The sequence below is a fragment of the Canis lupus genome, chromosome 25 (genome assembly GCF_003254725.2).
Source record: "Canis lupus dingo isolate Sandy chromosome 25, ASM325472v2, whole genome shotgun sequence".
Taxonomy (NCBI): domain Eukaryota; kingdom Metazoa; phylum Chordata; class Mammalia; order Carnivora; family Canidae; genus Canis; species Canis lupus.
In genome coordinates, this window is record NC_064267.1 from 5,004,942 (window position 1) to 5,015,284 (window position 10,343).

The following is a 10,343-nucleotide window of genomic DNA, read 5'->3' on the forward strand; positions in this document are numbered from 1 at the left end:
ATCACTACAGATCTGCAAATCCGGCAGTGGTCACAATTCTTTTAAAGTACTCTTCGAACTTCCATCTTTAATCTCAAAGTTACTTTCTTTCCAACAATAACAAATTTACTGTGGTGGTGGTGGGGGAAGTAGTCCCCACAACAAATGTTGACTAGAGGACCTATATGGGGGGGGGGGTGTTGAGCAAAACTGAGGCTGCAGCCCTGATCATTCAGGTGAAGAATTAAGGAAATAATGTTTTGAAGAACTTCAATTATCAGGGTGCTCCAGCTGAAACAGCAAAACAAGGCCTAAACTGTGTCAACAGTGACCTCAATTCTCTGCTTTTTTTTGTCAAAAACCTGATATTAAAATATAAAATAATTGTTTTTAAGAAATCACTGAAACTTTTGAAGCTCTCAAGCTATTTTGTTTCAAGTATTCTTATACAAGGAGTTACAACTGGAAGAAAGGTAGAGATGCCATCAAATTAGATTACCAGAAAAACTCCCTCTATTTCACTTTATTTAATGTGACACATAAAGAAAACCCTGCACAAATATCTGTCTTTAATTTCTCTAGTGTAAAAAAAGAAATATATTGTGTCTGGCAGAATGAAGCAGATGAAATAGCCTGGGTGCATTTACAAAACGAAGTGGGGGAGGCAGAAATCAGATGCGCACAATGAGCCTTCAAAGCCACTCCAGCAGTAGGGATAAATAATTTAATAAACTCAACTTCATATTCTTTTTATCTCCCCAGTGTAATAAGCACATATTAAAAAAATAAAACTTTAAGTTCATGAATACTTGTGAATAGAAGAGCAGCCAGCAAATATGAAAAAACACAAAACAATATCTATGTGAGCATTTAACATGTATATGCATATTCCCTAACAGATACATTTTTCCAGAGGAAATGGCTTAAATTTATGAACATGTAATTCAAATTTAAACTAGTTTTTTTAAAAAAAACACAGAAACCTTGCATTGCTACACTTCTCAACATAATAGTTTTTCTTTAAACCTAATAAGGTGACTATTTATGCATTACATTGTGTATCCCATGTAAATTAAGTAGGTTTACAGAAGAGGGGGAATAAGTTACTTGGGCAACAGTACTTGAGGAAAAAATTATTTTGCCATTATTATTTTGAATGTTTTGAAATGTTAAGGATCACAACATTTAATAGTATTATATTCATTAATGCTACTACATTTATGATAATGGTGTGTTTGTGACTTTTTGGGATTCTTTTCCTAAATGGTGCATTTTTAAATCAACGTTGCCTAGTAACCTAAGTAAATGAAATGAAAAAGTCAAGTTAGTTGGACCTTAAAATCTCAAATATCATTCAAATGTAAGCAGCTCAAACTATCATTAAATCATGAGATTCTTGGCTTTTTTCTTCGATTAGGTCAGTTTTCTTCAATTATCATTCTATTATTAGCTCATGTCAAAGATGCCTGCACAGCATACCACTGAAAACAATTAAGCATTTATATCCTAAAGCATGGGACACACACAAGCTTTTATCCAAGTACCAAGATGATATTTATAGTAAGAAAATAATATAAGTAAGACTGGAATCATTGGAGTTGTTTTATAACTTCCCAATTAAGTAAATAAATTGATGTTAAGCTATCTCCAGGTAGTACATCATCCTGTGAAATAACCAGTTCAATAGGTCAAATGATGTTTCAAAGGAAATTTGAAACTATCACAAAACTATCTCCGGAGCCCAGATGAAAAACGGCCGAATTACATAAAAATACACTATATATATTAAATTCCTCTCCATAGGTCATTTCAATTAAAAAAAAAAATTAAGGGACGGAAAAACACCGTCCTCCAATAGTTTAACCTTCCCTTCCACAATGAGAGGTGTCCAAGATCACCGAAAGGATTCGGCTACAGAAGGCAATTCATTTCACGTGTTCAGTGTAATAGAAAATCACTGTGTTGCAGCACCAAGGAGCACTTGCACTCGGGTAGTATTCCGGGGCGCCGGGTCACCTCGTGGTCCAGCGGGCGGGGAATCCTGTGTTATGTAAATCACTGTCAGCTCCCAGCGCCGAGGGCGCCGGCGGAGGCGGCCGCAGAGCGCGGGGCCGGTGTCCCTGAAACAGAAGGACTTCACTTCCCTGGAACGTTCTAGGACTCACGAGTTTCTTGGCCCTTTTCTCACCATCCATTTTTCTTCTTCAAAGTGCAAATCGTCAGTGAAAAGGCCCTGGTTACACCAATTAGCTTGCACAGAGTGCTCCGGTGTTTAGCTTCGCCTTAACCCAATTAAGCCGCACAGCGAGCCCCGACGACGCGCCACCTGCGCGCAGCCCCGGCGAGGCCCGCCCGCGCCCCTCGCGCCCGTCCCGGCCTCCGCGCCCCGGGCTTCCCGCAGGGGCCCCAGCGGCCGAGGGCCGAGGGCCGAGGGCCGAGGGCCTGGCGGAGCCTCTCTGCTCCGACGCCGAGGGAGGGCGCGCCGGGCGCAGGGCGGGCGGCCGCGGAGCGGGAAGCCGGCGGGCGGGGGCCGGGGCCTGCAGCACAGGGGGGACCCTGAGGACCCCGAGGACCCCGAGGACGGTAGGGAGTAACGCGCACACAACGGGGGGGAAAACCAGCCAACCACCAGCACCCCCCCCCCCCCCCGGGGCCGGAGAGGGGTAAGAAGCTGGCCCGGGAGCGCGCAGCGGCGGCGCGAGGGAGAGCGGGCGGGCGCCGGGTGCGGGCCGGAGACGGCTTTTTCCCCAGGGGCCCGCACGTCTTCGCCTTCTGGGCCGCGCGGGCTCTCCGCCTCGGATTTGCCTCTTCTTCCTCTTCCAGCTGCCAAAAGGTAGCAGTGCGTTCACCCGCAAAGCCTGCAAAACGGGGAGGGGTTTGTTCGGGTGTTCCCAGTCCCTGCTCCTAGGGGAATGGAAGGCTCCTGGGGAATAGAGGAGATGATGCCCTGAGCCCCAAATCTAATGTACTATTTTAAGCTAAATCAGAATCCATCACTCTTGGATAAGGAGAAAGTAAATAATATGTGGCTCTGGGATGCTCGTACCTGTGCAAAATTAATTAATTAATTAATCGAAAGCTGGAGAAAAAAATGTGGGAGCCCTGAACAAGATCTTGTTGAAAGTGGCTCCGAAAGAAAATGCCTACAGACCCTGTTAGTAGGAGTTACAAAATTTTGCTGGAAATACTCTTAATTTTAAAGACATGGCATCTAAATTTAAGGTAGGCAAGAAAAATCTGCCTAGGTTTTAAAACCACTACGTAATCCCTAAATGGTATTTATTTCCTTTCCTGTGCATTAAGGACACAATTGGTATCACGGGGGGGGGGGGGGGGGGGGGGCGGGAAACCCAAACCAAAAACATGTTCTATGGAAATCCATTTCCCCCTCCCGTTTCAAGGTTCCAAAATGTAGAAATGTTGATTTCTTTCAAAGTCTTCCAAAATGATACTTAAATTTAAAAAGCCTGGATGACTGCAAATTAGTTTTCTTTCAAAATCTTACCTGATTTTTCCCTCAACCAAATCACATGAAATCATATACGATTGAAAGTCTACTGTCAGGTCACCACTAAGGATACTTGAGAAAGAGGTATATCCTTAATCATACATCAATAAGCAAGCCAGAAACCCTAAACCTGAACATTTTCAGAACAGTTATCTGCCAGTAGGTCTCATCTCTAGGATCTTGCCTTGATTTCACATATGAAAATACAGCTCACTATGAACTCATATTGTAATCATCTCTCCATCACAAAGATAAGTTATTTTTAAAATATTTCTACAATGGGTACAAAACTTACTGTCCTGATTATGTTGGGCAAAACTATCAAAGTACAAAGAGGGCTGCAGTTGGGGAGAGGGGGGAGTAACACTAAACATTTTTTAAACATCCTAACTTAAACTGGAGTAGACAACATCTAACAAAGCAATAATTTCCAGATTCCTTTCAACAACTGCAAATGAGGGGGAGGAAAAAGAGATAAAACACGGCGTAATGTAAAAAAGAAAAAAAAATCCAAACCCATGCTAACATATACAAACATCCCCCAAATTACACAGGCACCGGTCCACCTAAAGCCAACTTGCAGATACATGAAAGAGCAAACTTTCAACCTGCGTTTAAAAAGACCTCAAGGATTAACAGACATTAATTATCTTCCTCTAAACGCAAGTTACTGCCTTTTGTCTTAGAAGACCCCATCTAGTTCACTAATTGATGGATGACCATTAATACACCTGTATTTGCATTTCCGCGGTCAAAAGACAAGCAGGGTTTTCAACACAGAAGAGAACCGCTTTGCCAAGTCTTTTCAAAACGTCAATATGCTTCAATTAATACCAAAGCTGAGAGATTCCTCTTGATTTCCAAAACTGTCTAGGTGGCCTGGGTGGTTTTCTGCCGGCAGCAGCCTCCTACCTTTAGTTTGTGTGCCTACATCCACGAGGGGGGATTAATTAGCCGGGCTGGAGCTGAAGGAGGCTGTCGTGACGAGCCCAGTGGCGATTGGCCGCCAGCCTGCCTGGCCCTGCCTTTATAATTTCCACACGAGTGCATCTGGGCTCTTAGACAAACCAACAGCAGCAGCTTCTGACATATACACACGCACACTCACCCCCGACACACTCAGCACACTTTTCCTCCATCTGATTAACAGTCCAGCATACACAATGATTACGGGAAAGCGTAAATAAATACGGAAAGGGTTGATTATTTTGACTACTGGAAGAGCTTTGCTGGGTCTCAGCGCAACTTTTGTTTTCATTACTGAGAAGGTGATCTCTCCCAGCGTTTCTCTCACACAAGGATTCTTTAAAAGAGGAAGAAAGAGCGAGAGAGGGGGGAGGACGATCTTTCACTTTAAGACCGTCTGGGCTCAAAGATACAAGGAAGGGGAGCGCGGCGGCTGGGAGCCCAGCGCTGCCACACGTCGGAGAGCCTTTCCCTACATCTCTGAGCGCGGCGGCCCGTTTCTCCACCGAAGTTGGCTCCAGCTCTAGCAGCCGCATTGGATCCCACAGCTTACTGCGAGACTCCGGTGTACAATCCGGATCTCTGCCCCAACATGATCGCGGCCCAGGCCAAGCTGGTGTACCATCTGAATAAATACTACAATGAAAAATGCCAAGCCAGGAAAGCTGCCATTGCGAAAACTATCCGGGAAGTCTGCAAAGTAGTTTCCGACGTGCTTAAAGAAGTGGAAGTGCAGGAGCCCCGGTTCATCAGCTCCCTCAACGAGATGGACAATCGCTACGAGGGCCTCGAGGTCATCTCCCCCACCGAATTTGAGGTGGTGCTTTACCTGAACCAAATGGGGGTGTTCAACTTTGTGGACGACGGCTCGCTGCCCGGCTGTGCCGTGCTGAAGCTGAGCGACGGGCGCAAGAGGAGCATGTCCCTCTGGGTGGAATTCATTACCGCCTCCGGCTACCTCTCGGCGCGCAAAATCCGGTCCAGGTTTCAGACGCTGGTGGCTCAAGCCGTAGACAAATGTAGCTACAGGGATGTGGTAAAGATGGTGGCGGACACCAGCGAAGTGAAACTGCGAATCCGAGATAGGTACGTGGTGCAGATCACCCCGGCTTTTAAATGTACGGGGATCTGGCCGAGGAGTGCTGCCCACTGGCCTCTCCCCCACATCCCCTGGCCGGGACCCAACCGGGTGGCAGAGGTCAAGGCAGAAGGGTTCAATCTCTTGTCCAAGGAGTGCCACTCCCTGGCCGGCAAACAGAGCTCGGCCGAGAGCGACGCCTGGGTGCTGCAGTTCGCCGAAGCAGAGAACAGACTGCAGATGGGGGGCTGCCGGAAGAAATGCCTCTCCATCCTCAAAACCTTAAGGGATCGCCACCTTGAACTGCCAGGCCAGCCCCTGAACAATTACCACATGAAGACTCTGGTTTCCTACGAGTGTGAAAAGCACCCCCGGGAGTCGGACTGGGACGAGTCTTGCCTGGGTGATCGGCTTAACGGGATTTTGCTGCAACTTATCTCCTGCCTGCAGTGCCGGCGGTGTCCTCACTACTTCCTACCGAACCTAGATCTGTTTCAAGGCAAACCTCATTCGGCTCTGGAGAATGCTGCCAAACAAACGTGGCGACTGGCAAGAGAGATCCTGACCAACCCGAAAAGTTTGGAAAAACTTTAGAGGATGATTTAATCAAAAGCCGAAATGTGATCACTCCTCTCAAAGACCTAATTCAGTGTACACTTCCTGTTGGATTCCTATCTACTATTCCACTTGTCAGTGCAAACAACGTCTTCCTTAAAAAGGAGTAACAGTACAATGTTTAGGCATCATCTCACCCACCCCTCCAAGGGGAGAGAGAAAGAAGTAGGGAAAGAGGATGGAGAGAAAAAAAAAAAAAAAACAAACAAAAAACCACCCCAAACCCACAAGTATTACAAGACTTCTTTGCGACGGATTTCACATCTCCCTTGAAAAGTACACCGTAATATCCGGAAAACAACCCGGCTGTAATGCAAGACCACAGCGAACACTCTGCCTGAGTATCAATGGATTATAGCAATCCTGGTGATTTAGGTGCATCTGTCTGTGAGTAAACACGATTTGGATATACCATCTGAAGGAATGTGTAATGTATATTTTGATCTGTAACAAATATTGTGATCTCACATTGTCTTTGAAAGTGTGGATGTTGGTGTTTTGTGATTTGGTGAACAGAAGTTAAATTGCCGTTTTTTGGATACTTCCAGACGTTTTCCACTAACAAAGATATACCATTTAAAGGTAGCTTTCCTCCTGGTACTTTTACCTGTCTTTGAAAGTGTCTGAACTTTAAAAAGTTTACATTTTGTTTCGAATATAATGCTTGTTCTATTTCTAACATTCCATAAATATACTTGAAATGTTATTTAAATATATTCAAAGAAATCTGAATTCAGCTTATATAATAACGCTTGAATACCTGAATTATATATTTGAAAAATGCACTTGAAATACACTGGATAACTACTTTTGTGATTTAGATTTTAATTTCTGTTGCTGGTTTTTATTTAATTAGAAGCTAATAAATGAAGTAAAATATAAGTTGTCGTGTCTCACTTTAAATTGTTTTCCTATCAAAAGATGGAATGCTCCGAACCCACTTGAGTATTTTAAACATTTTGAGGAGTGTGCTAATGAAATTATTAAAAACAAAACCCCACCATACTGCAGAAAACTCTTTGTACAGCTACAGAAGATAATGGTCTACTTATGAGACTCTTTCTTTTGACAACAGACACATTGAAATCTACCCTTGAAAGCTTACTCTGCTGGATTAGTAGTTCTGTAGCATTTCTGATAACATAAGGCAAAAATATGTCATGAAGGTAAAGACTGAGAGAAAGTGAACTTACAGTCATAGTGGAAGTTTCAAAGTTTGTGTAACTATGCTGATCAAATAAAGATTATTTCTGACCATTCTATGTCAAATCTTATTTAATGCAGTAAGTGTTCCCTCAGCTGAGTAAGTTCATCAGAAATCCGAAATTTCTTTTTACTTCACAGGGCAAGCTAATGATAAAAGCATCAAGACAAACTTTCAATTATTTAAAAAGCAAATACACTACATTCAGATTCATTTTAAACACTGCATCCTTTGGGAGCAAGAAGTGCAAGAAGTCCTATGACTGTCCTTCCAAGCATTTTAATAGTCAACAAGTGCTGAAAGTGCTAATCACCTATAGGCCTTAAGGTAGATAGTTAATTCAGGCGGGGATAGATTTTAGAATTTCAGTTCTTCTTCTACAAATAGTGTTTTATAATACTTTATATAAAAATTACACCTAAATAATAAAGTTCTGGATCTGTGGGCGCATTTGTCTTTGACTGTTTTCGAATAATTGCTTCTGAGCAGTACTGCAAAGAAAGATCTTTGTAAACTGATGCTTGAACGTCTAGCATGGCACTGGATTCTTAACCTCAGGAAAAAAGTTTACAAACTGCACAGTGACATAAAAGTTAAAACAACAACCAGACCGATTTTGAAAGAAAGTGCAGAGGTGGTGTTGCGCTGTCCTAATACCAGATCTTAAGAATCTACACAGTAAGATATCATAAACAAATAAATATTTGTGTATTTCGAATTGTCCAAATTTGTATTTTTCTGGCATTATACCCACAGAAGAACACAAAACATCTGATTGCTAGTATATACTACCTATATACATTTTAAATCAATGCTTCTCAGAGGATCAGTTTCTCTTACTCTTGAATGCACATGTAAAACTCATTCTTACTTCAGGAGATGAGAAAACGCATGTCATAACAGAGACGAATTTATATTTAAAATGCCCCCACCCCAGTTTCCTTACAACTTTTCAATGAATGGTAATTCACATTGCAATGTACACTTTTGGAAACTGAAAGTCATCTTAAGATATTTCAGAAGACCCCTCCCAGTCTTCCCAGGGAGCCTGGGATGCTGCACTCCAGAGACTTTGGAACAATTGGCTTACCTACCAAATCTACTCAAGTGCACACAGAGGCACTCAGGGAGAGACTGTTAAAATGTGCACGCTCTGGTAACACAGGACTTAGAATCATTAATATATTTCCTCGGCCCCGCAAGGTAGGGCATGTGTCATTTCATTCATTTCATTTCCTATGACAAAAATGGAAATGTGCTCCCCTCCCCCGCTGTCATTTAAAACCAGGCAAAATTGAAAACCACTTCCTGCCACAAAAGCCACTAGTACTGTATATGAATTACTCTAACTCACTTTCGTGTCGATCTTCTTGAAGGCAGGATCATCCTCATCTACCTCGAAGTAGATTTCTGTCGTGGTGATGGAGAGAGTCCCCTTGGCCACCACCACAGGAGCGATGAGCTGGGCTGGGGTACTGAGAACCACTGGGCCTGGAAGGCAAGGGCACCGGAGTCAGGCTCAGTCCCTGTGGCCCTCTCCCGCTCCCTCCCCAAAGGCGCCGCAGGTCTTTATTTTTACAGACGCGCTACGAAGTGGTGCCCGTGGACTGCGGCCGGCTTCCTTCGCGGGAGGGAGGGTCGGCTGAGCTCCGGCACCTTGTCTTGTAGCGACAGTAGAGGCCCCGAGAGGTCAGAATACCCGATGAGTGACCCTCAGCGAGGCGGTCTGTAACCCCCGCCTACAAATCCTGCAAATGCCCCGATTCTCCCTTGGAGCAGCACCGGCTTCCGGGAGAGCCTACTGCCCCCGAGACCGGCTCCCGGGGAGGGCCGAGCGCCTCGGCAGCGGCGGACCCACGGGCGGGCGGGCGGCGGGCGGCGGGCGGCGGGCGGCGGGCGGCGGCGGCGGGCGCGACCCGACGCGTGGGGGTCCGAACCCGTGAATTGCGCGGTGCTAACGGGTCTGCGCTTTGCGTCAGGCCGATACACGCCGCAGCCACGCACACGAGGATATTAAAGACGTGTCTTAGGTAGAAAAGAACAGAAATCGTAGCAGTGATTGTTTTCACCGCGAATCCGTCAAACGTGACGAAATTGGTAGACGCTTGAACAAGACGGCTCTCAGGAAAGCGTCCGAAAAGTACCATCTCTCAACTTTTGAAACTAGAGAGACTAATCTTCGGTAAAAGATCTTTAGAAAGTGTGCGTCCTGAGGTGCTTACTTCGGATTCCCTCGATTTGAGCTAATGTCGAAAATCCCGCATTAAAATCACATCAGCTCAAAGGGGATCGCTTAACTGGCCCTTTTAGGGTCCCCGACGCGGGGGCGTTCTTTGCTATTCTGTACAGTACAGACAGGGAAATCAGGAATTTATTCCTTTTCTTTCTCAGTTTTCTTTCCTTCTCTGTGCGGTAGCGGGGCGCACCGAGCTCCCCTCCGACTCCGCCCCGCCCAGAGGTCAGGGAGTCCCCGGAGTCCCAGCAGCCGCAGCATAAAGGGCGATTAAAAGGCGGGTCCGTCGCGGCCGCTCGGGCTCAGGCCCCTGGCGCGGCTCCGGGCGGCGACACCGGCTCGCACCGGCTCGCACCGCCACCGCCGCCGCCGCCGCCACCGCCACGGCCGCCGCCAGCAGGCCGGGCCCGGCCGGGCGCGCGGGGGCTGCGGAGCCGCTCAGGTTTCGGGGGAGTAGCCGCCGCCCCCGCCCCCGCCCCCGCCGCCGCCGCCGCCGCCGCCGCCGCCGTCCTGCGCCAGGCACCAGGCCCGGCCTTGCCGCCGCGGGAGGCACGCGCAGCCACGGCCGCTCCTGTCGCGCCTCACGGGGCGGGCGGGGAGCAAACGGCGTCGGCGTCGGCGTCGGCCTTCCCCGCGCCGCTGACCGCCGGGTCGGGCCGCGCCGAGCCCGTTCTCTTACAGGGGTCCCCGCTCCGCGCCCCCGGGGCCCGCGCCGGCCGGTGGGGGGGGGGGCGGGGGGCGGGGCGCGGACTCGGGCCCG

The 10,343-nt window shown here is 46.9% G+C and overlaps 2 protein-coding genes across 12 annotated transcripts in view; one reads left to right on the forward strand and one right to left on the reverse strand.

Annotated features, from left to right (window-relative positions):
* Window positions 1-10,343, reverse strand: part of NBEA (neurobeachin) — a 674,158-nt gene that overhangs the window by 193,799 nt on the left and 470,016 nt on the right. For all 11 annotated transcript variants that reach the window (XM_049101416.1, XM_049101413.1, XM_049101412.1 and 8 more), the window contains one exon: window positions 8,705-8,841. In XM_049101416.1, the coding sequence (XP_048957373.1) occupies window positions 8,705-8,841 (137 nt within the window). The remainder of the gene's footprint in view (window positions 1-8,704; window positions 8,842-10,343) is intronic.
* Window positions 5,015-7,403, forward strand: MAB21L1 (mab-21 like 1). The gene has a single exon (XM_025462519.3). It carries the CDS (start codon window positions 5,046-5,048, stop codon window positions 6,123-6,125), a length of 1,080 nt encoding a protein of 359 aa, XP_025318304.1. The 5' UTR covers window positions 5,015-5,045; the 3' UTR covers window positions 6,126-7,403.

Bases quoted from the DNA above. Each gene is read 5' to 3' on its own strand.
- MAB21L1 (XM_025462519.3), top strand. From the start codon at position 5,046: ATGATCGCGGCCCAGGCCAAGCTGGTGTACCATCTGAATAAATACTAC.